This window comes from Syngnathus leptorhynchus, chromosome 3 (assembly GCF_054491065.1).
Source record: "Syngnathus leptorhynchus isolate UIUO chromosome 3, UIUO_Slep, whole genome shotgun sequence".
NCBI lineage: Eukaryota > Metazoa > Chordata > Actinopteri > Syngnathiformes > Syngnathidae > Syngnathus > Syngnathus leptorhynchus.
The window spans coordinates 21,056,066-21,081,188 of NC_141197.1; the positions used below are offsets into that span (position 1 = coordinate 21,056,066).

General features: G+C 56.6%; 4 protein-coding genes across 4 annotated transcripts; all 4 read left to right on the forward strand.

Annotated features, from left to right (window-relative positions):
• The first annotated feature begins 174 nt into the window (after positions 1–174).
• On the forward strand, positions 175–10,502 carry LOC147059771 (uncharacterized). The gene is made up of 7 exons (XM_085907218.1): positions 175–790; positions 1,446–2,352; positions 2,443–2,585; positions 3,143–3,337; positions 4,114–5,185; positions 8,562–8,737; positions 9,123–10,502. Exons 1-7 carry the CDS (start codon positions 610–612, stop codon positions 10,184–10,186), a joined length of 3,738 nt encoding a protein of 1,245 aa, XP_085763344.1. The 5' UTR covers positions 175–609; the 3' UTR covers positions 10,187–10,502.
• LOC147059772 (uncharacterized) lies at positions 5,185–7,384 on the forward strand. The gene is made up of 2 exons (XM_085908616.1): positions 5,185–6,102; positions 6,456–7,384. The coding sequence occupies exons 1-2, from the start codon at positions 6,084–6,086 to the stop codon at positions 7,331–7,333; spliced, it is 897 nt and encodes a 298-aa protein (XP_085764742.1). The 5' UTR covers positions 5,185–6,083; the 3' UTR covers positions 7,334–7,384.
• A 280-nt stretch (positions 10,503–10,782) lies between the features above and the next one.
• LOC147059773 (transient receptor potential cation channel subfamily M member 1-like) lies at positions 10,783–22,334 on the forward strand. Its single transcript, XM_085908589.1, has 28 exons — positions 10,783–10,877; positions 12,465–12,541; positions 12,875–13,073; positions 13,176–13,389; positions 13,606–13,730; positions 14,166–14,337; positions 14,414–14,588; positions 14,826–14,949; positions 15,299–15,371; positions 15,438–15,538; positions 15,687–15,851; positions 15,923–16,057; positions 16,510–16,560; positions 16,654–16,794; positions 17,025–17,054; positions 17,139–17,431; positions 17,570–17,798; positions 17,954–18,085; positions 18,151–18,315; positions 18,741–18,869; positions 18,945–19,196; positions 19,354–19,546; positions 19,976–19,996; positions 20,069–20,213; positions 20,291–20,505; positions 20,854–20,986; positions 21,063–21,358; positions 21,793–22,334. The coding sequence occupies exons 1-28, from the start codon at positions 10,794–10,796 to the stop codon at positions 22,002–22,004; spliced, it is 4,281 nt and encodes a 1,426-aa protein (XP_085764715.1). The 5' UTR covers positions 10,783–10,793; the 3' UTR covers positions 22,005–22,334.
• Positions 22,335–22,389: 55 nt separating this feature from the next.
• On the forward strand, positions 22,390–24,896 carry tollip (toll interacting protein). Its single transcript, XM_085908617.1, has 6 exons — positions 22,390–22,567; positions 23,122–23,277; positions 23,560–23,742; positions 23,991–24,143; positions 24,211–24,298; positions 24,471–24,896. Exons 1-6 carry the CDS (start codon positions 22,535–22,537, stop codon positions 24,692–24,694), a joined length of 837 nt encoding a protein of 278 aa, XP_085764743.1. The 5' UTR covers positions 22,390–22,534; the 3' UTR covers positions 24,695–24,896.
• The last annotated feature ends 227 nt before the right edge of the window (positions 24,897–25,123 follow it).

The following is a 25,123-nucleotide window of genomic DNA, read 5'->3' on the forward strand; positions in this document are numbered from 1 at the left end:
CTGTTGTTACCATGGCGACGAGTCTGCGGAACGCGCATTTTCCGTCACGGGCGGGCGATGTGTTTATGTTGTTTGTCCCTCGAGGGGTACCATCGAAGGCCGGCCACGCATGCGCACTTTCTGAGCTGACTGGGCGGGCAGTGTTGGAACGACCGCTAGGTGGTTGCATCGAGCGCATCATTACGACAAAGAAGAAGGAAGGCGACGAAAAAGTCCCCAAATTAGCCGCCACACGTTGCTAAGCCGGAGCTGACGGCCAAATCTGCCTTCTGTGTGGCTCATTATTCCTTTGGCTTCCCCTTGTCGTTAGACCAAGACAGACGGAACAGTCCAGTTGGCTGCGAACTCGTCACTTGGAAGGAGGGAGGGAGGAGGGAGGGAGCGAGCGAGCGAGCGAGCGAGCGAGCGAGCGAGCGAGCGACTCCCGCTTGCTGAGTAGCCTGCTAGCTGCGAACAAAGAGCGGTGGCTGGACGGACGGACGGACGGACGGACGTTAGCTGCCCGCCAAGCGCGCCAGGCCAGCCGAGCCCAGCCTAGCCGAGCCGAGCCCAGCCCAGCCGCGATTGCCGAAGTCGTCTTGTTGGTCTTCTTCTTGTCACCGCGTGAAAATGTGTAAAGTGAAAATGCTGCGAGCTCTGGTCAACCAGCGGCTGAATGCGGCCGTGGAGGAAATCTTTGCGGTGTTGGAGAGAACCATAAGCGAGTACGAGGTGGAACTTTCTCGAACCAAAGAGGAGAACCTGCGGCAACGACAACTTTTGGACGCGCTCATGGACTCGAGCACAGCAGGTTGGTTGGGGACACCATTCAACAATGTTCATCGCAAGTTTTGAGAAAGGCTGGGTTTAGCTGAGCCTTTTCTCCACATCCTACTCTACTCCGCGTCACTATTGCTTTCCATCTTTGTATTATTAGTTTTCGACGGCGCGGGGCGGAAGATCCGAGGTTGGCGAGAAATAGACAAATAACAACAATTCATCTCCAAAGGTTTTTGGGGTGAATGACGGTGCCTTTGAACAAAAAAAGGAGAAGCAACTGAAACTACATTTGGCATTGATTCAAAACTTTTTCATCGTCGTTTCATACGTGTGCGTTTCGGGGTTCGTTTGGAATGCAGCATTTGTTCCTGCAAAACGTCACGGACAGAAGGGAGGAAGAAGCTCAATCTGTTTGGGAATTGGAGTTGACTTGATGACGTGATTGATTACTTTTCACTTGAAAATGTTTCCAAAAACGGACGAAACAGCTCAAACAAGAAACCACACATAACTGAACATGAAGAAACCAAAGTTTCAAAGAATTACAAATCCCAAAGTATCAAACCTCAAGCCTGACAGTCTGTGAAGGTTGGGCTTCCTGCTAAAACGCGGCTCATTTCTTCACTGACTGTTTGTAAAAGGTGAGCGGGGTTCCAAAGTGCATCTGTCTTTCTGCGTTCCCGCAGACGTGGGTCAGGATGACGTCGCTCCCGAGCAGGAGCAGCGGCGGGAGTCGAGCTCCAAGGGGGAAGAGGAGCCCAGCCACGGCAAAGAACGACCAGCGTGGAGGGCGCGGCAGGAGGAGCACGAGGAGGCGCCGAGCAGCGAGCCCCCTCCCGCGCCGGCCCAGAGCCAAACACCAGAGCGGGCTCAGCGGCCGGCTCAGCGGTCGGCTCAGCGGCCGGCTCAGCGGCCGGCCCGCTCGCCGGGCGGCCCCCCGGCGCCCAGGGGCTATCCGGCCGACCACGCGCGATTCGACGCCAAGCACTTCAAATGTTCCCTGTGCGACTCGGCCTTCTTCAAGATGTCCGATTTGCAGCGGCACATGATGATCCACTCGGGGGAAAAACCCTTCAGCTGCAGCGTTTGCCCCAAGAGGTTTATCCGCAAGGCGCATCTGGTCTACCACATGAGGACGCACACGGGCGAGAAGCCCTTCACTTGCTCCTTCTGCGGCAAGCGCTTCTCCCTCAAAGGCAACCTGATGCGGCACACCAGGAAGCACACGGGCGAGAAGCCCTTCAAGTGCAGCCAGTGCGACGCCGGCTTCACCGTGCGCCCCGCCTTGATCCAGCACATGCGCACGCACACCGGCGAGAAACCTTTCAAGTGCTCCTTCTGCGGCGAAGGCTTTGCTCAGCGGGGACACCTGATCGGACATACCCGAATCCACACGGGAGAAAAGCCCTTCTCCTGCAACGTGTGCGGCAAGAGATTCTCCATCAAAGGGACGCTCAACGTGCACGCGCGCACGCACACCGGCGAAAAGCCCTTTGACTGCCACTCGTGCCACGGTAAATTCTCGCACAAGCAGCAACTGGACAAACACGCCTGCGCCGGCGAGGGCGGCAGCGCTCAGATGGATTTGGACGAGTAGTCCTATTGTAAGGCTGATGCTAATAAAAGATCAAAACTTTCCGGTGCGCTGGCTCGGCAGTCCATTGAGAAGCCATTGGCTTGCAGTTCCCTCTGGTTCTGCCTGCCTGCCGAAGCAACCGTCGTCCCTTGCGCGAGTCGCACTCCAACAGCGCCGTACGGACGGACGGACGGACGGATAAAAACCACGTGTGCCGTTTTGAGACTCAACTGGCGGCGGATCAGTCGACGTAACAATCCAACTTTGACATAACTGTTGCTTGCGCAATGCAACATCAACAATGTACTTGTTGACAAACGATGCCTGGCGCCTCGCTGCTCTTGGAAACATTTCGTCATAGCTTTTGACGTGTGCATGAACCGTAAGATAACATGCTTACGTGTGGAGCTGTCAGATAAGGAAAAGATAACTCGCGCTAAAGCGGAGCCACTTTATTATGAGTGTATTACTTTTTTTTTATGAGTACGAACTATTGCCAATGGCAATACTGTTGACAGAAATGTGAGAAAGAAGCACAAGACAGCAACAAAGAAGAAAGATGCGTTAGTTTGTAACATTCTGACTAAAGGGGGAAAAGGAAAAAAAACTCATTTAGAGATCGCTCCCCGGTCAAACGTCGGTCGTCGTTTCTTGTTTTATTGAACTCCATTCAAATTCAACTCTGAACAACAACATTCGCGTTCAATTTAAATGCCATTCAAATTCAGCTCGTACCTACCACAATGCCTTCTTGTTTAAGGCAAATAGAGAACTGGAGATAGCTAGCACGGATATGAATGAGCATAGAAAGAAAGCAGCGAGTGCACATGCGATGGATGGGACAGACAGACAGACAGACAGACGGCTGGCGGAGCGAGGCGAGGCGAGCCTCTCGCAGGGACGGACGGACGGACGACTCCACAGCTCGCCGTCCATGTAATGATTACGTTCAGCATAGCGAGCATTCAAGAGGAAGAACTGGGACGAAATCCAACTCTGGTGGTATGACGCACTTTTGGCTACACTTGTGAATTTGAAGAACAACTCAGAAGCACCTTCATTCGTATCGTGTTTAGAAGTTTGAGGTGCGGCTCCTATGGCGTCACGGCCGCCGTCGTCCAATCGGGTCAAGCGAAGTAGAAAAACGCGGAAGTTAGCAAGGAAGCAGGCGCCGAGCAAAAACGGCCGAGCGCTTTACTGACGACAGGTGACGTCAGCCAACCAACCGACGGGGTGACGTCAGTCAGCCAACCAACCAACCAACCAACCAACGGGTTCATTCGCTCGTCATCGGCTCGGCTCGCAAGAATTGAACCTTTGTGTCACCCTAGCTTGGTCTCGGCGAACCTAAAAGCGGCTCCGGGTCTCTTGGCGTGTTAGCTTCTAACAAAGAGCGGCGCAAGTTAGCAACATACTCAAGTGGAGAGCCCAGTGAGTGGCAAATGGACCTCGGTTTCGCGTGGAGCAAAATGTGCCAAAGCGACCGCCTCATTGGCGCTCTCGCGGAAAAGAAACTAAGAGGGCGCTGGCGGTTGGGCGCTTGACATTTTCCATAGACGATGAGAGAAGGTCAGCGGACGCCAAGCAGGAACCTTCTGGAACCAAAAGAGCAGCGACGCTCCGATGGAGTCTCGCGCGCGAGGTTGGCTCAGCTCAGCTCAGCTCAGCTCACCCTTCCTATCATTGAAGTGTGCCAACTCGGGCCAATTTACTGATGGCCATTGCTGAGGGGGGCTGTCGCATTTTCTGAAGTGGCTTTGTGTACTTGTGTCCCCCAGGCGGCAAACAGGAACAGGGGCAAGAGCCCCTCCGCGTCAAACAGGAACAGGAGGAGGTCGACGTCAGCCGGGAAGGTGGCCGGCGTCGTCCCGCGAGCGGTTCCGAGGACGAGGAGCAGCGGGCCGACCTCAGCCGTTTCCCGGCCGGCCGAGTCGTCGTGAAAGGCAAAGACGAGCGAGACGGAGGCGAGCCGGAGCAGAAGACCCGAGCGTGGCGAGGGCGGAGCCGTGACGGAGGCGAGCCGGAGCAGAAGACCCGAGCGTGGCGAGGGCGGAGCCGTGACGGAGGCGAGCCGGAGCAGAAGACCCGAGCGTGGCGAGGGCGGAGCCGTGACGGAGGCGAGCCGGGCCACGCGGCCTTCGGCTGTTCTCGGCTTGGCGCTAGCCACGTGTCCGGCAAGGACGAGCTGTTCACCTGCCCATTTTGCGGCAAGCGTTTCGGTCGGCGGGAGCACTTGATGGGCCACGTGATGATCCACACCGGCGAGAAAGCCTTCGTCTGCGCCGTGTGCGGCGGCCGTTTCTCGCTCAAAGGCACGCTGATGATCCATATGAGGACGCACAGCGGCGAGCGACCCTTCCCTTGCTCGCTTTGCGGTGAACGCTTCTCGCAGAAGGTCAATCTGAGCACGCACATGAGGACGCACACGGGAGAGAAACCCTTCTCCTGCTCGGTGTGCGACGAGAAGTTCTCCCAGAAAGGAAACCTGGTGAAGCACGTGAGGACGCACACTGGGGAGAAACCCTTCCCCTGCTCAGTGTGCGGCGAGAAGTTCTCGCAGAAGGGAAATCTGGTCATCCACATGAGGACGCACACGGGGGAGAAACCTTTTCCCTGCTCCGTATGCGGAAAAAAGTTTGCTCTGAAGGGCAGTTTGCGGAAACACACCAGGACGCACACCGGCGAGAAACCTTTCCCTTGCTCCGTGTGCGGCGAGAGCTTTGCGCAGAAAGGGAATTTGAACATTCACGCCAGGAAGCACACGGGAGAAACAGCCTTCCGCTGCAACCTGTGTCAGGCCCAATTTGGCAGCCCGAGTCAGCTGAGGAAGCATCAGTGCGCGTGCCACACTTGAAGCGTAAAGACATGGAGAAACTTTGACTTGGGCCGCCCCGCCCCGAAGGACTACTTTTGACCAAATGCCGCTTCTCAACTCCCTTCAAATGGTCTCCTTGGCATCAAGATGTCATCCTCAGTAAACAATAGAGGCTAGGTAGATGGCAAATTGCAACGAACATCATTGTTCATTGCGGGGAAGATATAGAAGGCACGCACACCTACTGTAAATACTGGTACACTTCTTCAAATAAAGCTCTCAATCGCGGCTCCTAGGATTTGCGGGAAAACAACAACCGGCAAGCGTTTTGCCTTGACATTGGCTTGCGAACACTCGATTGTCCCGAGGAGCGGCTTCATCAGCTCTCCCTCCCTCCCTCCCTCGGACAACACATCCAAAATATGATCGGGCAAATAAAGACGGTTTGTGACGTAGTCAATGCTCAATTTCATGTGGTGTCGTATGTTTCGACGTGCTTCCACTTGATGGCAGGATTGTGCCGCCCGCCACGGATACAGGTTGTCACCGCCTTCCCCCGAAGAAGAAGAAAAAGGCGGAAGTAAGCCACACGTTGCCGAGCCAGAGCCAGCGAAGCCCGACCGCTCCTCCAAACACTTTCTTAACCCCTTTCAAATCCAAGCTAGGGATTTGTGTTGTTTTGATTGACACTAGGAGGCGTCAATCCCATTGAGACCTTGACTCCACTCTCTTTAGCTTAGCTCGTTAGCTTGCTAACAAAAAGTCGCAGAAGTTAGCAACATGCTAAGGTGGCTTGAGCCTCGAGTGTTTGTCTTTTGAGGGAAAAGATTGGCAGAAAAATGAAGAGGGAAAAAAATCTTAGTAGTATTGTCAAAAACAACAAAGGACAACGAGAAGGAACGAAAGAATGACAATCGACGACTGGACGCTTCAATGGATTCTCACGCAGCAGGTTGGTCCTCTGAACATGACTGGAAAAGAAATAGTAGCGGTTCTTCATTGAAACCGAGCTTTCTCTACGTTAGGGTCGAACAATACAAAACAGCAACGACAATCAAAGTAGGAATAGAAGAAGTTGGACCTAGAATGGAGGGAGGGAGGGAGGAAGCATGCAAGAAGCATTTTTTCTTGGGAGAGGCTTTGGCAAGAATAAGAGAGAAAATACAAAAGTATGACAATGCCATTGTTTCTAAAGGAATTGATGATAAATTGAGATTTTCTTTCATCATTGCAGTTCGGGAAAATTGAAGTCAGCCATCAAATGGCTAAACATGACAGACTGCTCTTCCTTCCGGTGTCTCGCAGGTGTTCAGCGGAAAGAGAAGCTCTCGGGCGTGACATGTGAAGAGGCGGCGGTGCTGTGGTCCCCCTGCTGCCCCTTCATCAAAAAGGAGGAGGAGGAGGAGGAGGAGGAGGAGGGGACCGGCTCCCCCAGCATCAAGGAGGAAGAGCAAGAACTCAGCATCAGCCAGGAAGCTGACGCTGCCAAGCATACAGTCGCCACCGCGGTGAAGAGTGAAGACGGCCACCGTGGCGGCAAGGAGAAGCCCACGGCGCCGTTCGCAGACACGCCATCGCGCCGCTCTCCGGACGAGGACCGCCCGAGAGCAGGCTCCAGGAGCTCCAGGAGCTCCAGGAGCTCCGAAGCCTTCAGGTGCCCTCAGTGCGCCAAAACCTTCGGTAGCAAGAGCAACCTGAAGCGCCACATGGGCTGCCACACGGGAGAAAAAGTCTTTGGCTGCTCAGCGTGCGGCAAGCGTTTCTCTCAGAAGGGAATCTTGATGCGGCACGCCCGCACGCACACCGGAGAGAAACCCTTTAGCTGCCCCTTCTGCGCCAAACGCTTCTCCTTGAAGGGAAACCTGCTGACTCACACCCGCATCCACACCGGCGAGAAACCCTTCTCTTGTTCGGCGTGCGGCGCCAGCTTCACCGTGGGCTCGGCGTTGGTGCAGCACGCCAGGACGCACACCGGGGAGAGACCCTTTGCCTGCTCCTTCTGCGGTAAATCCTTCTCTCAGAAAGTCACCTTGATGACCCACTTGAGAAGACACACGGGGGAGAAGGTGTTCCGATGCCACGCGTGCGACTGCGCCTTTGCTTACAAGTACCAGCTGGGCAGGCACCCGTGTGCCGGCGGCGGCGGCGAGAGCGCCGACATTCTGACTTTGAACCGGAGCTAGCCAACCAACCTCGCCGGAGCCATTATTTGGACCGCTGTGGGCGGACATTTAAAAAGGGGGGGGGGGGGGGGGGGGGGGGACACAAACATTGTCAATGTTCAAGTCTCTCTGATGAATGTGGGTCAGTTTTGTGGGCTCCCTGAAATGACAAGACACAGACGTTCGTTCGCTACGATCCCAGTTTGCACGAGAAAGGATGAAGCGAGTGAAACATTGCTACTTGTTGAATTCAAGTGCATAAATACAGCATTTATAGAAGAATTGCAGTCGATGTCTTCTTCTTTAATTGGCCAAAGTTCCTCGCGGTGCTCGGCGACCGTGCTTTTCCACACGATAGCGACGCGGCCGAAAGCCTGACTTCCTCTCTCCTCTTGGTTAGCGAGCGAAGCGAGGCGCAGAAGCTTCAACGCGCGCGGAGGAGACGTTTTGAGCGAGCAACTGCGACCTGATGCCAAAAGAGCCGTCGAGTCGCACTGAGCAGTGCCGGCGGGCGGAACACCCGCCGGTTAGCCGAGCGCTGCGGGCGAGACTGACGTATGATCGAGCAGCGAGGGAAAAGATGGCAATTCCTGGCCTCTGTTTTGTTTGGGTGTCGTTTGCTGGGATCTGCACTTGTTTGATGGGATGCTGATGGTGCCCGCACTGGTCCTGCGTGGGTTTCCTTCCTTGCATTGTAGGCCGCTCGCTCGCTCTAAATCGACTAGATGTTATTATCAATATAGAAAAATATAGTATTCGTGTTAATCATCTCGTTTGGAATTAAGAAGAAAAAAAAGCTAACTTCCTTTGTCTTTTGACCCTCATGACTCGCCTTACTGTCATCCAAGATGGCGGCCAGCGTGCATGCGCAGTGATCATTGAAACGGAAGCACAGTGAACGTTGCCTCTCCTCGATTGGAGCCGGCCGATCGCCCGCGTCTAAATGTTTGATCGTTTTCACCTTTTTCTGCCATTTTTGGGGAATTTCACTAAGTGATCGTTGCAGCCATCGAAGGTAGACAAAACATCGCAGTTTATTGTAAACTCTTCGCTGTGGGTTTGGCTGGCTAGCTTAGCTTGTTAGCCGCCAGTGCCGGTGGCCGGAGGGCCAGCCAACAAAGTGGCACGGATAGGAGGAGCAGAAGCTCCCCCCCGCCCCCCCCCCCCCATGGAAGCGCACACAGCAGGTGGGTTTAATCCTCCCTCCGACATCTTTTTCTCCTTGAATCCGACTCTTGACTTGATTGAGTCTTTCCTTTGACTTGCATGCATTTTGCCTGCCCCGCGGGCGGGCCCCCAGAACATGTCACCTTCAATGGGGAAAAGTGGCTGGAGTCATCACTAGTAATCTTCACGCCCCTGCTCAAACGGCGCAAACTGTGACCGAGCGAGCGAGATATATCACCGCACAACGGCAAAGTAAAGGTCATTGAAAAATATAGTCCGTTACTTACTAGTTGAAAGAAAGAGACTTTGGCATTACAAAACGTGCTCAACGTCATAGCAATGACATGCAACGAGTCCTTGCTTGCTTCATTTGAATGTCCACGTCTCGCTAGCAAGCTGAGCCACGCCACGCCAGCCAGGCAGTGGATTGCTGCCTTCCCCCCCCCTGCCCCCCTGCCCCCCTTCCCCAAGACGAACGGAAAGCCTCACTTTCCACCAAGAGGAGGTGCTAACTGTTCACGTGTCAAATTTCTGCTAAACACTGTCCGTTTCTTCGGGCCTTTGAATTTTTGGATCCGGCCCTCGTTTGGTCCCATAAATGTCTCTCTCGACCTTCTCATGCTTCCCAAGTGTCTTTTTGCAGATGTCCAGCGGCCGTCGCAGCCGGTGGCCCGCCGCTTTAAAGACGAAGAAGAAGAAGTGGACGTGAGCCGGCGGGAGGAGCGGCCGCAAGGCGCGGACGGCCGGGAGCGGGCCGACGCCTGCGACTTCCCGGTGATTCGCGTGGTGGTGAAGAGCGAAGACGAAGACGGCGTCCAAACGCCGGCGCAAAGCTCTCAAGGCCGCTCGCCAAATCAATGTCCCCGATGCGAGCAAAGGTTCGCCCTGGAGTCGGACTTGGAGACGCACGTGGCGCAAAGTCACGGGCGAGCCAAAGCGTTCGGCTGCTCCTTGTGCGCTAAAAGCTTCACTCAAAGGGGCACCTTGACCATCCACATGAGGAAGCACACCGGGGAAAAGCCTTATCGCTGCCCGGCGTGCGACGTGACTTTCCGAGATCGCTCCACCATGGTCAAGCACGCGCAAACGCACACGGGGGAAAAAGCCTTTGCGTGCGCCGTTTGCGCTCAAAGCTTTGCCCGAAAGAGTAATTTGAAGGAGCACGCCAAAACGCACAGCGGCGAGAAACCTTTTGCCTGCTCAATCTGCGCAAAAGGCTTTGCCAAAAATATCAATTTGAAAGCCCACATGCGGATCCACAGCGGAGAGAAGCCCTTCTCGTGCTCGCTGTGCGACATGACCTTTCGCTTTCGCTCCTCGTTGATCCCGCACATGAGGACGCACACGGGCGACAACTTCACGTGCTCCTTTTGCGGCAAAATCTTCTCCAGGATGATGAGTTTGATGGAGCACACCCGAATTCACACGGGAGAGAAGCCTTTCTCCTGTTCCGTCTGCAACATGACCTTTCGGCTGCAGTCCACCATCGCCAACCACATGAAGACGCACGGCGGAGAGAAAGCTTTTGCGTGCTCCGTGTGCGACTCCCGCTTTACGCTTCAAGCCACCATGTTGAGACACATGCGAACGCACACTGGGGAGAAACCCTTCCGTTGCCACCTGTGCGGGGACAACTTTGCTTACAAGTATCAGCTCAACAAGCACAAGTGCGTGGCCGTCGGGGAGGGCGGCAGTGGCTCCGTTTGATCCGCTTTCAAGTGGCTCCCAGAGCAAAACAGCTCTGAATCGTTCTTGTGCTTGTGATGGAATCAGTTGAATGATGCAATGTTTCCAGACATTTGCCACGTGCAGCATTTTGATGCAGCGCTTCAACAAACCCAATTGTCACAGAGCAAACAGGAACCTGATCTTTTTCATTTGGTTTTCCCAGCGGTGTCGCCGTGCAGTACGACGCAAATGCGGGCAGGATTAAAGTCCTTTATTTATATTTATATATTTCACTTACAAAATGAGTGGATGGATCATGGAAGTATCAATAAAAAAGTGAAACGCATCTCCCAAAGACGTGTCATTACTGGTGTCAAAAGTACCCAATTAAATGTGCCTGATAGTGAGGACCGCTGCCTTTGTTGCTCTTTTGTGCTTCCAAAGTGGATTTTCCTGCCATCAGCTTTTATAAAATCTCCGTCGTGCATTAAAGACGACTAAGCGGGATTACCCAGTCCGCTTGCTTGCTCGCCCGCCCGCCCGGTCAGCGCGCGCGCGCGCGCACGAACGCACGCGCTCGTACCCAGGCGATGCGGCTTTTGACAGCGGCGCCCTGAACGGCGAGAGGCGACCAAGCCTAGCGACCATGGAGGGCAGAGGCAGACGAGGAACCGACGGCTCCTTCAAGCGCTCGTCCGTGAAACGCAGCGCCTCGTCCGGATCGCAGAGAGTAAGTCAAACGTTTTCAAGCACGCGGCTGAGCTTCACAGACGTCTCTGCTGATGTCGCCACGGCGGCGGCGGCGAGGTGGGCGGCGTCCTCCGTACCTCCCTGCCCTGAGCAGAGACATCCAAACAAACGGGCATGGCACGGCGTTGCGGTCGGTGTGTGTGTGTCTGGTGTTTTTTCTTTGTTTGAGGCCTTTGACTCAAGTCGGGACGGAGGAGCATGGCCATGCAGGCACCTCACCTTTGGAGACAAGTTGACGTCTTCAGAGACAATCAGAGAACTTTTGATGACAACTTGTTGTCTGTAAGCGGCAAGCTGCGAGCGAGGCCATTGGCGAGCGATCCTCGGCGGCGGCCGCTCGTCTTCAGACCTAACTCAGCCCTGTCCGCCGAGGCAAGGCTTTGCCCAGGTGCTGAACTTTGGTATCATCCTCGCTCAGCGACAACTGAAAGCTTTGCGGCATTTGTCCAAGTCACAATGCTGGACAGGAGCAATGGATGCTCTTTCTCATGGATGACAAGTTTGATTGACATTGGCTTTATCATAAATACATGTCGAGATATAGGTAGAGGAAGATGATGACAATGTCACCATGGCTTAAGTTAGGTTCATGCTAATCCTCCATTATGCAGAGTGCCATGGCGCGCGGGCACGTGTGTTTGTGTGTGTGTGCGTGTGTGGGCGCCTGCCTGCCTGCCTGCCTGCCTGCCTGCCTGCCTGCCTGCCTGCCTGCCTGCCTGCCTGCCTGCCTGCCTGCCTGCCTGCCTGCCTGCCTGCCTGCCTGCCTGCCTGCCTGCCTGCCTGCCTGCCTGCCTGCCTGCCTGCCTGCCTGCCTGCCTGCCTGCCTGCCTGCCTGCCTGCCTGCCTGCCTGCCTGCCTGCCTGCCTGCCTGCCTGCCTGCCTGCCTGCCTGCCTGCCTGCCTGCCTGCCTGCCTGCCTGCCTGCCTGCCTGCCTGCCTGCCTGAGAGAGAGCACAATGAAACATGATCACCGTCATTTACAAACTGAGCAGGATTATTTATTTTTCATGGGTATTGTGTATAAGAGGATTGGAACCATCAAGAAATGGAAAGCTTCTCTCTCACAATAATTAGTCCGATTCTTTTGCATGCACGCTCGCGCGCGCGCCATGAATGAGGTTAATGAACAACATTTGCATCTCTTTTATTTTACAAACAAACAAACAACTTTTGGGGTCGTCGGATTTAATGCAACAAGGTGGTACTGAAAGATGCACCTGTGTTGAGAGGGGCGTGGCTTTGTACCCAAATAAGCCGCCACGCATGCAGCGTGACGAGCATTGTCGCTCTTGGGCTGCCTCTGCCGATATCTATCTGGCCTTTCGTCAGCATGTCGCTGCTGCGCTAACATGCGTAAGTCAAAGGCCGTCCGTCCGTCCGTCTGTTGGACCCCCTCCCCCTAGCTAGTTTTGCATGGTGGCCGCTCGGCTCGGCTCGGCTCGGCTCGGCTCGGCTTGGCTCCGGAAGCACTACCAAATCGCTCGACAAACGTTCCATATGTACAATAACGCTCATTGCGTCATCCATCGATTGCACTGTGAGAATGAATGCCTTGCATCTCGTTTCAGGTGCACAGAGCTTGGATCGAGAAAACCTTCCAGAAGAGAGAATGCGTGCACATCGTTCCAGGAAAAGATAACAGCAGGTGCGCGCACGCACGCACACGCACAGCATCCATAAAAAGTGGAGGGAGACGAGACTTCTGAGTCTGTCTGCATGGCGTTCAGATGTGGTCGTCTCAACTTTGAGGTCAACGGGAACGCTACGGCCAGCCCAAGCGAGACAGGCAGGCAGGCAGGCAGGCGCGGCCATGCACGAGACTCGGAACCCTTAAGGAACCCTTAAGGAAGCCTTCATTCCTTCCGTGTCGCCCCCGGCAAGAATCTTCCCATGCAACACAGCTAGTTGGCGGCTATTCAGCCTGATGCCGAATCACTTGGACGAAGACATGACCGTGTTCCGTTCGTTCTCTCGCCAGGTGCGGCTGCGGCCAGCTGGTGACGCAGCACTCGCTGGGCGGGCGCGAGGAAGAGGTGGCGGAGGGCGGCGGGCCCCCGCCGCGATTGGAGCTCCGAGCGCCGGAACGCTGGAGTCCGCTCAAACACACCCGGGCCGCCCCCACCGACGCGTACGGCGTGCTTGAGTTCCAGGAGGGAGGACACGTCAACAAGGCCATGGTATACGGCAGCGAAACGCTCCATTCCGAAGCTCCGTCCCATTGACCGGCGACGCGTGCGTGCGCCCTTTTGTTTTGTGCTTCCCCCCCCCCCCGCACGCAGTACATCCGCGTGTCGTTCGACTCCAAGCCCGAGTGCCTGCTGCAGCTAATGGTGAAGGAGTGGTCGCTGGAGCTGCCCACGCTGCTCATCTCGGTTCACGGCGGCCTGCAGAACTTCGAGGTGCCCCCCAAGCTGCGGCAGGTCTTCGGACGAGGCCTCATCAAAGCCGCCGTCACCACTGGGGCCTGGATCTTCACCGGAGGCGTCAACACCGGTACGCCAACCAGGATGGAGATATTTTCTCCAAATGTACCATATTTCATTGTTGGATTTTGCAAATTTAGGCCCAGCAAATATAGAGTATATTCTTTTTAAAAAAAGACGCCTCGAGAAACATCATCTTGCAGCGTGAACAACCTCCAAGTTTGAGCATTATTTAGTCATGTATTGATTGATTGATTTTCTTCTTTTCTCTTTGACTTGGCGGCAGGCGTGATCCGCCACGTGGGCGACGCCCTGAAGGATCACTCGTCCAAATCCCGGGGCAAAGTGTGCGCCGTGGGCATCGCGCCGTGGGGCATCGTGGACAACAAGGACGACCTCCTGGGCAGAGACGTGAGCCCGCCGCGCACCTTCATCCAAGCGGCCATCTGTCCATTCTATTGGTTTTTATCAGTGCTCCAATTGAATTGAATTGACGACGAGGCGCATTTTACAATGTCTCTTGTCGTCTAGGCCAACAAAAGGATTGTTTCCCTCAATTGTGATCGCTCCAATGTTTTCATTTGCAGCGACCAACTTGGTTTTATGAAGGGACCCAAAGCGTCATTTCATTCATCGTGCATGCGTGCGTACGGTTGTAAAGCAAACCATCGGCGATGTCAATGAAACGCATTCATGCGCTCCCTCCCTCCCTCCGTCCGTCCGTCCGTCCGTGTCCACCCTGCCTGCGTGCCTGCTGCCTGCCTGCCTGCGTGCCTGCTGCCTGCCTGCGTGCCTGCTGCCTGCCTGCGTGCCTGCTGCCTGCCTGCGTGCCTGCTGCCTGCGCAGGTGTCGCGTCCGTGCGGGACGCTGGGCAACCCGCTGAGCAAGCTGGCCGCGCTCAACGCCAGCCACTCGCACTTTATCCTGGCCGACGACGGCACCGCCGGCAAGTACGGCGCCGAGGTGCGACTCCGCCGCCAGCTGGAGAAGCACGTGGCGCTGCAGAAGATCAACACGCGTGAGTGCCCGGCCGGCCCCGGCGACACCACCATCCAAAGAGCGAATGACGAGCCCCGGCCGCCCGATCCGCGCAGGTCTGGGTCAAGGCGTCCCCGTGGTGTGCCTGATCCTGGAGGGCGGGCCTAACATCATCTCGGTGGTCCTGGACAGCTTGCGGGAGGACCCGCCCGTCCCCGTGGTGGTGTGCGACGGCAGCGGGCGAGCCTCCGACATCATCTCCTTTGCGCACAGATACTGCCACCCCGACGGGTGAGCTAGCGGCGGCCTTTCCGCGCTGGCTCCTCCGTGGAGCGCCATCTTGTGGCACGGCTGTGGCTGGCTGGCTGGCTGGCTGGCTGGCTGGCTGGCTGGCTGGCTGGCTGGCTGGCTGGCTGGCTGGCTGGCTGGCTGGCTGGCTGACTGACTGGCTGGCTGGCTGGCTGGCTGACTGGCTGGCTGACTGGCTGACTGGCTGACTGGCTGACTGGCTGGCTGGCTGCTTTTCAGGTCGCTGAGCGAGGGCATGAAGGAGCAGCTACTTGTCACCATTCAGAAGACGTTCAACTACGGCCGCAGCCAAGCGCAGCAGATCTTCCTCATGGTCATGGAGTGCATGAAGAAGAAAGCTCTGGTGGCTCCCTCTCTTTTTTTTGTGGTCCAAAAAGTGTTTGCAAAGGGGCCCAAATTTAGTGCCGCCAAAATGGAGGAACAGGTGGCCAAACAGTTCCATCGCTAACATTAGCCTCGCGGTCCACCCGTTGACGGAGGCGGCAATTCTTCAACAGTCACGTGGTCAAGTGCATTGTGGCATCCAAATCACACGAGAGCCCATTAGGATTCAAACTGAAAAGGGAAATCCCTCCGCGGTGATTGGGGAGGATTAGGAAACGAGTCGACCTTGCATTCCCGGCCTTGCGAGCGAGCGAGCGAGCGAGCGGGCAGGAAGCTGCATGCGAGTATCATTCGCCGTCTGCTTTCAGATCACCGTCTTCCGGATGGGCGGCGAAGGCCAGCAGGACATAGAGATGTCCATCCTCACGGCGCTTCTCAAAGGTCAAACCTCGGCATGTCTGCGATACGGAGAGCGACTGAGGCGCGCGCGCGCGTGTGTGTGTGCAGGCACGAACGCCTCGGCGTGCGACCAGTTGAGCTTGGCTTTGGCGTGGAACCGCGTGGACATCGCCCGCAGTCAGATCTTCGTGCACGGACACCACTGGCCCGTGAGCGCGCGCGCGCGCATGCACGCACGCACGCACGCAGTGCTCCGCTTTTGGGGCTTGAGCTGAAAACTTTGAGTGAAATGGAGAGCAAAGCTACACTGTGATGATTGTGACCTCGCTGCAGACTTGACTTGTGTTTTGCGTGCAGCTGGTGACCTCCAGCGAGCGTCCCAAAAGCCCGGCGGCTGTGGCGGCACAGCGCGCCGCGGCGGCCAAAGGCAAGGCGAGGCAAGGGAAGAAAGGAAAAGCGGGGAAAGCCAAAGCGGAAGCCCCGGAGGAAACGGACCCTCGGAAGCTAGAGCTGCTCAGCTGGGTAACGTAACGCGAGGCGCGGCGAGGCGAGCGTGCATGCATGCGGACTCTGGCGCTACATGTGCACGGCAGGTCAACTCTCTGGAGCAGGCCATGATGGACGCCTTGGTGTTGGACCGCGTCGACTTTGTCAAACTTCTGATCGAGAACGGCGTCAACATTCATCGCTTCCTCACCATCCCCCGCCTGGAGGAGCTCTACAACACGGTGGCGCACGCACGCACGCACGCACATCACGCGAGACGCACGCACGGCTACCTGTATGGGACCGACGCGCGGGAGGGAGCTCTTTATTATTATTATGATCATTATTATTCATCAACAATTCTCTATAGCACTTGTTTTTATTCTTCTTATTATTGTCGATGACGAACAAGTAGCACTGAACAAAGGGGCTATACACAAATTTGCTCAGGACGCGTCACGTTTTTTGAACAAAGGACCACAAAGATTCTCTGGCTGGCTGGCTGGCTGTTCAAATGATTGCAAAAGCGTCAAATGTTCTGACTAATTGGCTCATTTGTGGATGTTAGCAAGTCACTTGAATCACTTATTGGAATTGCCAAATCGGGCTCCAGAAAATCCAGCCGGGGCGGGCCCTCGTCTACACTCGGCCGACTTGACGTGCTGCTTCTTGTTTGTGCCTCGCCCGGCTGCAGAAGCTGGGACCCGCCAACACGCTGCACTTTGTGGTCCGAGACGTCAAGAAGGTCGGTGGCACGTGACGGGCGGCCCCAGAACGCCGTCGGCGTGACTGACGTGACGTCGGCACATTCTCATGACGAGCACGACTTTTGTTTCAGGGGAACCTCCCTCCAGACTACCAGATCACCTTGATCGACATCGGATTGGTTCTGGAGTTCCTGATGGGCGGAGCTTATCGCTGCAACTACACCCGCAAGAACTTCAGGGCGCTCTACAACAACTTGTACGGCCTCAAGAGGGTGGGCGAGCGAGCGAGCGAGCGAGCGAGCGAGCGAGCGAGCGTGTTTCCAGTCGGATTCTATGATTTCCTTCTCCCGTTGTATTTTGTGCCCGCGTTTGGAGTCGTGTGAGGGACGGTTTTTCCCCTCCCTCGCCTTTCCCCCTTCCCACGTCAACTCGAGCTGCGACGATGCGTGCCAGCCGGCGCTGGTTTGAGCCGCACTCATGCCCTTGCCGTTTTGCCTTCCAGCCCAAAGCCTTGAAGCTGCTGGGCATGGAGGTAACCGTCCCGGGCCGGCGCCGTCCGAGCGAGCGAGCGAGCGACCGGGAGAAGACCAACGTTGTCTCTGGCCGCCGCCTGCAGGATGACGAGCCTCGTCCCAAGGGCAAAAAGATCAACAACAAGAAGAAGGAGGAGGAGGTGGACATGGACGCGGACGACCCCGAGCTGAGCCGCTTCCAATACCCCTTCCACGAGCTGATGGTGTGGGCCGTGCTGATGAAGCGCCAGAAGATGGCGCTCTTCCTGTGGCAGCGCGGAGAGGAGGCCATGGCCAAAGCCCTGGTGGCCTGCAAGCTCTACAAGGCCATGGCCCACGAGTCGTCCCAGAGCGAGCTGGTGGACGACATCTACCAGGATCTGGAGAACAACTCCAAGTGAGGTCACAGGGGAGGCTGGGGCCAAGGTCACAGGGGGCGGGGGGGCTGGGGCCAAAGTCACGGGGGAGGCTGGGGCGGGGCCACCATCTGCTCCCTCCATCGGCTCCGTCCTTTGTCGCTTTGCGCCCACGGCAGGGACTTCGGGCAGCTGGCCTACGAGCTTCTGGACCAGTCGTACAAACGCGACGAGCAGGTGGCCATGAAGCTGCTGACCTACGAGCTGAAGAACTGGAGCAACTCCACCTGCCTGAAGCTGGCCGTGGCCGCCAAACATCGAGACTTCATCGCGCACACGTGCAGCCAGATGCTGCTGACCGACATGTGGATGGGATGTCTGCGCGTGGGCAAGAGCAACAGCCTCAAGGTAAGTCGCCAGTCAGTCAGTCAGGCGGCCGGCCGGCCGGGCGGGCCGCAAAGTCACGCAGCCGTTCCTTTCGGGGAATCGGCCCTGGGAATTGCGGGAGCTTTCCCCAAGGCCGCCGAGCAGCTAACCCCTGGCCGCCGCCGTTTTGTGCTCAGGTGATTTTGGGAATCGTCTTCCCTCCCGCCATCCTCCTGCTGGACTTTGGACTGGGCGACGAGTCGTCCTTCCACTCGTGCAAGGAGAGCGAGGGCGTCGCGAGCAAAGACGACGACAGCAAGTCGGGCAAAGTAGGAGCGCCTCACTCGCCCTTCCCCTCCCCCCGCTTCGAGCGAACCGTGAACTTTGGCCGCAGACGGCCGCCGCCGCCGCCGCCGCCGCCGCGTCCACCCCGGACGCCGCCGTGTCCATGAAAGGAGACGAGGAGGACGGCCGGAAGAAAGGCGGCAGGAGGATTCCCATCGGCAGGAAGATTTACGAGTTCTACAACGCCCCTTTCACCAAATTCTGGTTCAACACGGCAAGTGACGGCGATCCGTCGTCGTGTGCGCTTCGCCGTCGCTTCGCCCCGCGTCGCACTCGGTCGCGCTTTGCCCCCGATTTCTAGAACAAGCCGCTCTGTCCGTTTCCATTTGTTAGCGGCAGTAGAGGTCACGTCAAATTCTACCGCACGGCAATATGCCATTCCCGCGCTCGGATGGGAACCGGCTACCCGGCGCTGCTCGTGATGCTCGTCAGCGACTCGTCGGACCGCTGTCCTTGTCTTCCCGCCGGCCGGCCGGCCGGCCGCCGCATTTTGAGCGCTCGCCAAGCCACCAGGGGTCTTTGTCGGCGCAGCGCGCTAGCCCGAAGCGCGGCGGTGACGGGACGAGCAGGAGTCGGCGAGCCCGCTGCGTTCGGACCTCTAAAAAGAGTGAAGGCTTGTCCCGTCCCGCTGGATTTCAGATCTCGTACCTGGTCTACCTGATGTTGTACAACTACATCATCTTGGTCAAGATGGAGCGCTGGCCCTCCCTCCAGGAGTGGATCGTCATCTCCTACATCATCACGCTCGGCCTGGAGAAGGTCCGCCAGGTACGATGAAAAAGGTCCGGCAGGTAGGAAGAAAAACGCACGACTCGGCGTTTGGCAACGTGCGCTTGCGCCCAGATCTTGATGTCGGAGCCGGGCAAGCTGAAGCAGAAGATCAACGTGTGGCTGGAGGACTACTGGAACCTGACGGACCTGGCGGCCATCTGGGTCTTTGTGCTGGGCCTGCTGCTGCGGCTGCACAATGAGCCCTACATGGGTTACGGCCGCGTCATCTACTGCGTGGACATCATCTTCTGGTACATCCGAGTGCTGGACATCTTTGGCGTCAACAAGTACCTGGGGCCCTACGTCATGATGATCGGCAAGATGGTGAGCGGCGGCATCGGCGCTGTCGCTATCCTTACCCGAACGACCGTGATGTAGTTTTCAGTCGACGGCCATGCGGCAAAATGGCCGCCCCGTCGAGACGGAATGACGCGTGCGTGCTGCTTCATGCATTGGTCGGTTGTTTGTTTGCGCACCTCAGATGATCGACATGCTGTACTTTGTGGTGATCATGCTGGTGGTCCTGATGAGCTTCGGCGTGGCGCGCCAAGCCATCCTGCACCCGGACGAGGAGCCCACCTGGCGCCTGGCGCGCAACATCTTCTACATGCCCTACTGGATGATCTACGGCGAGGTGTTTGCCGACTCCATAGACCGTAAGACTAGAATTCATAGTAAGACTTCCCCTCGGCCCGAGCGAGCGCAGCCTTTTGCACCACAAATATGTCACACGCGCGCGCCCAAGACGATTGATCCACCTATCGGGACCGGCCGGCCGACGCGCGCGCACTCCTTCACGAGCATGCGTATGCAACGATATACACCGTGAAACACAAACACGCACGAGTCATACACAAGAACACTCACTCACATGTGCAAACATCAATTTACACGCATTTGAGAAACACACGCACACACAGAGTTGGAATGTTGTTGTTTTTTTTGCCAAAATCGAGCCTCCAATGCTGCAGGGGGCAGCAGCGGCACATGTTTCACTGAAGACGCGTGACACACTTTGCTTTTGTTGCTGTGGATTTGGTTTCCTCTTTTGAGACTGACAGCCCTTTTCCTCTTTTGCTTCTCTTCTCTTTGTTGATGTGCAGTTTACGCCATGGAGATCAATCGTAAGCGACAACAATCAATCATGAATGAAACAGTCCAAAGAAGATTGTCACGCATGCCTGCCTATGTGCCAGCTCCGTGCGGGGACAACTTGTACGACGAGGACGGCAAGAAGCTTCCTCCGTGTATTCCCGGCGCCTGGCTGACGCCGGCCATCATGGCCTGCTACCTGCTGGTGGCCAACATCCTGCTGGTCAACCTTCTCATCGCTGTCTTCAAGTCAGTACGCGCCACTATTACGGTACAGACAGTACGCTCGGCTCATTTGACATTGTCACGCCGCGTCGCCCCGGCAGCAACACCTTCTTCGAGGTGAAGTCCATCTCTAACCAGGTGTGGAAGTTCCAGCGCTACCAGCTGATCATGACCTTCCACGACCGGCCCATCCTGCCCCCGCCCCTCATCGTCTTCCCTCACGTCTTCATCGTCCTCAAGCGCCTCTGCTGCCGATGCCTCCGCCGTCGGCCGCCGCGCCGCGACGCCGACCGGGACGACACCCAGAGACGCCTCCGTAAGAGCTAGACCCCGCCCGCCCGCCCGCCCTCCCTTCGGCCGCGTCTCATTCGGTCTCGGAAAGAAAGAAAAAAAGCCAGCCGGCCGGTCCAAAGTCCGAAGGACAAAAATCAAACCGGGAGGGACGACAGGAAAGGCTCGCTCCGACAAGGCCCAACGAGCCGGCCGGATTTTGGCCACGTGGCTTAGAAAAAGGAAGCTCGGCCGCCCGCCGCCGTGGCTCCGTTCCCTCCGCAAGCGGCTCGCCCGGCTTTCGCACACGACTCCACGAAAATGCGAGAATTAGCCGTCGGTCGCGAGCTGTGCCGTGCCGTCGGTGGCTCACGCTTGTTTTTTGCACCCGTAGAGCTTCTGCTGGGCGCAGACGAGTTGAAGAGTCTCCACGAGTTTGAGGAGCAATGCGTGGAAGAATACTTCCGAGAAAAGGACGACGAGAAGCAGTCGTCCAACGACGAGAGGATCCGAGTCACTTCGGAGAGGTTGCGGCGGGGCACGGATGGCGCAACGTGAAGAAGAACGCACGCAGGCACGCAGCAACCTTTGTTGTGGTCGCAGAGTGGAGAACATGTCCATGCGCCTGGAGGAGGTGAACGAGCGCGAGCACGCCATGAAGGCGTGCCTGCAGACGGTGGACCTGCGCCTGGCCCAGTTGGAAGAGTTCTCGGCCCGCGTGATGACCGCCGTGGAGAAGCTGGCGGGCGTGGAGCCCGACCGCCGCGGGGGAAGCGTCCCGGGCTCCTCGGCTGGCGACGCCTCCCCCCGCCGCCGTTGCGGCAGCTTCGGCAGCGTGGACGACGGCGGCAGCCTCTACCGCTACCGGCTGGACCCCGCGAGTCCCGAGAGACGAGTCGGTAGGGGAAGGGGGGGACTACAGGGAAGGGTAGGAATGCGAGTGTCACCTCAAGTTGGCCGGCCTATTAGAAGGTCAGAGGCCAGGCCAGGCCACAAACTGGAGCTGGACCGAACCAGCAAATTCCTTAAAGAGTTGATAAAAGATGGCAATAATGTGATTAACACAATTAAAGGTTATTCACTGGCCAGGCCAGGCCAGGAGTGCCAGTGTTGGGGCCTTGCGTGTGTTGGCCCTCATGCTTGAGCTTCCAAGTTAAGGGATTCAGCAAATGTTAATTTGGAGGACAGAGGGTCAACCCGGGCTTTGGCGCTTCCAAATGAGGCTTTCAGGCAACTTCCAAGTTAGCCGTTGCAACCGTGCAGCTTCCGAGCCTTCAAACGAGGCCGTTGCGCTGGCATTGAAGAGAAACCGGCCTCTTTGTGCTGTCTCCAGGCGCTCCGAGCCCGGGGCCTCTGTCCGACGTGGACATCCTGGTTTCGCCGTGCGATGAAGCGGACGACGACGCCGACGACAGGAAGTTCCCGGCTCTGCGCTCCAAAAGTCTCAACAGCGGGAAGAAGCCCCCGTCGCCGCGCACGACTGACACGCCGCGCCCCGCCACCAGCCTGGTCGACCTTGTCCACGTGGGCGCTCCCCTGAGCTAAAAGCCTTTTTTTGTATTGTTACTTTGTGTCTTTCTCTAGCTATCCATGGCTGTCTTCCTTTTTGCAAGTTGTTCTTTCTCTCAGGACTCATTTGAAATGTAAAAAACGTGCTTTCTACAAATTTGAAGCAAGTAACAAAAGCACCTTGTCAGACGAACATATCCTGCCTGCCTGCCTGCTTGCTTGCTCCGTTCTTGTGTCGTCCCCATCGAGCCAAACTCGAGATAACTCTTCAGTCTTTGAATGTCATTTTAAATCGATGATAGAAGAGTCGCAATTTTTGTGAATCAAGTCTTAGTATTGCGGTCTTTGTCAGTATTCACATTAAAAAGGTGGAAAAAAGAAGCGTGTGATTTTCTTTGATGACATTGAAGGGAGCGTGTGTTGTGTGACGTCAATCCGTTTTGCTTCATCTGCTTCCGGGTGGGTCAGCCCCAATTCCAGGAAGTCGTGGCTTTGTTTTGAAGTTGACGTTTGTTTTGAGCGGCTCCAAATTCAAAAGATTCTCTCAAGCGTCGCGACACAACAACATGGCGAGCACCGTCAGCACGCAGCGGGGAGAAGTATTGTGCCATTTTCACATTCTTGTCATTCTTCCATTTCTATGTCATGTCCAAGTGGCTCACGGCCTGCCTCATCTCGCGCATCATTTCGGGGGGGGGGGGGGATTGCTTGCCTGTGGCTTGCCTGTGGCTTGCCTAGCTGGCTGCTTGCTAACCGGGCTTGCCTGTGTCTTGCCTGTGTCTTGCCTAGCCGGCTGCTCAGCGGGCAGCTGTTAGCGCCTTTTCTGTCATTGAACGAACCGCATTGCTCTTCAGCGTCTGCACTGAGATGTCCGCTGTGAGCCCAAATAGGAGCATGTGCAAATGTGCTTCTTGATTGTACTTGTTACAAGCAAATAAGATCATCGTCAATCGCCAAGAATGACGCACGTTGGACGCGATGATTTCATGTCATGCGTGCATGCTTCACTTCAAACGGCCGCCAAGAATGACGCACGACGATTTCATGTCATGTCATGTCATGTCATGTCATGCGTGCACGCTTCACCACCAAGATCATGTCAAACAGCATAGCACTTTATGAGTCCTAAAATGGTGCCGCCTATTGTACGTAGGTGTACGTGGGAGAGCTCCCCCAGGACTTCCTGCGCATCACGCCGACCCACCCTCATCACCATCATCAGATTCAGTTGGACGCGCAGGCCGCACGACAGCTGCAGTACGCCGGCGCCATCGGAACCGTGGGACGACTTAGCGTCACCGTGGTGCAGGTAACGAACAAACACAGCCTATGAGAGCATTTGACTGGCGCCAGACATTGGGAATAACTCGGGACGGACGGACGGACGGACGTTGTCTGAGCGATCGTTGGAAAAGTGAAGCTCGTGTCGGATGAGTTGCGCTAGCCAACTAGTACAAACAAAGACGTGATGACTCTCATTCAATTGAGAAGTATGTGCCTAGAGCCACATTTTTGCCTTTGGACTTTACTTTTCAAACGTCGACGCTCGCGCTGCCTCGGGCGAACCACGCGGCCTGTGCCCGTTTTTCAGGCCAAGCTGGCCAAGAACTACGGCATGACCCGCATGGACCCTTACTGCCGCGTGCGTCTGGGCTACGCCGTCTACGAGACGCCCACGGCGCACAATGGAGCCAAAAACCCCAGATGGAACAAGGTCATCCAGTGCACGCTGCCCCCTGCCGTCGACTCCTTCTACCTGGAGATCTTTGATGAGGTAAGCGTGAGATAAGAGGCGCGAGCGAGGGAGGGAGGGAGGGTCTCACTGCCCGCTTGCTGCCAGGCATTCACTCGCATGGCACTCGGTGCAAGTTAGAAGGTTAGCAAGAGCACGACCTAGACTCACAGCACACATTGACAACTGTCCCACACCTGAAGGTAGGAGGCACGGCAGGGACACGCTACGCCCCTCCCTACACACAGAGGCAAGCACGTGATTGACGCTCTGCGTCTTTGTCGGCGCAGCGGGCCTTCTCTATGGACGACCGCATCGCGTGGACCCACGTGAGCATCCCCGAGAGCGTGCGGGAGGGCGGCACGGCCGACGAGTGGTTCACGCTCAGCGGCCGCCAGGGCGACGACAAGGAAGGCATGATCAACCTGGTCATGTCCTTCTCGGTGAGTACGCCGGCGAGCCAGCGACCGACGCAAGCGAGCAACTCGCCAATGTTGTCTTTTGCCACAGTCCTTCCCGGCGGGGATGATGACGACGCAGCCCGTGGTGCTCATGCCCTCCGTGTATCAGCAAGGCGTCGGCTACGTGCCCATCGCGGGTCAGTCCGCCGGCCGGCCCTTCCCGACATTCAAAACGAATTTGCATGGGCTCTTTTCAAATGGGCCAAAATGCCGCCTGCGCTCTTTTTTGGCCGACTTTTGCCAATGTTTAAGGGTGCAAATTTGGGCTGTTGTTTTCAAGGAGTGAGGTTTTACTGACTTGCGTTTCAGGCGCGCCGCCCGTCTTCAACCCGCAGGGCGGCGGCCCGGCGCCGCTGTCGGTGGCAGCGGCGGCGCCGGGCGTAGCGGCGGCGTGCGCCGAGGAGGACCTGAAGGCCCTGCAGGACATGTTCCCCAACCTGGAGCGGGACGTGGTGCGCACCGTCCTGGAGGCGCAGCAAGGCGACAAAGACGCCGCCATCAACTCGCTGCTGCAGATGGCCGAGGAGCTGTGACGCCGCCCGCCTGCCCGCCCGCCCGCCCACTGTCTACTCAGCCGCCGCCGTCCTCATCGTTGTGACGCCGACGTGACCCGCTTGCCCGCCGCTCCAGTCAGTCAAATAAAAAGACAACTCAAATGTCGGCTTTCCGTGTAAATATGCTCTCGCTGGCTCGCTTCATCTATCCAAAGAAGTGTAATAAAGATGTGGATGTTTTCATTCTTGAATGATTTCCTTTGGTGACTCTGGAGTGAGTGATTTGATCTTTTGATTGAGTTGTCCTTTTTGTCACTCATTCCAAGTGATTCCTTGTCCTTTGGCATTTTTGTCTGTCTGAGGTTTTTGAAGTATTTAGATATGACGTAAATGTATGCAATGTTTTGATTTCGGTCAAGCTTTTGTCACGATGGATGGATGGATGGATGGATGGCGAGCTGGATGGAT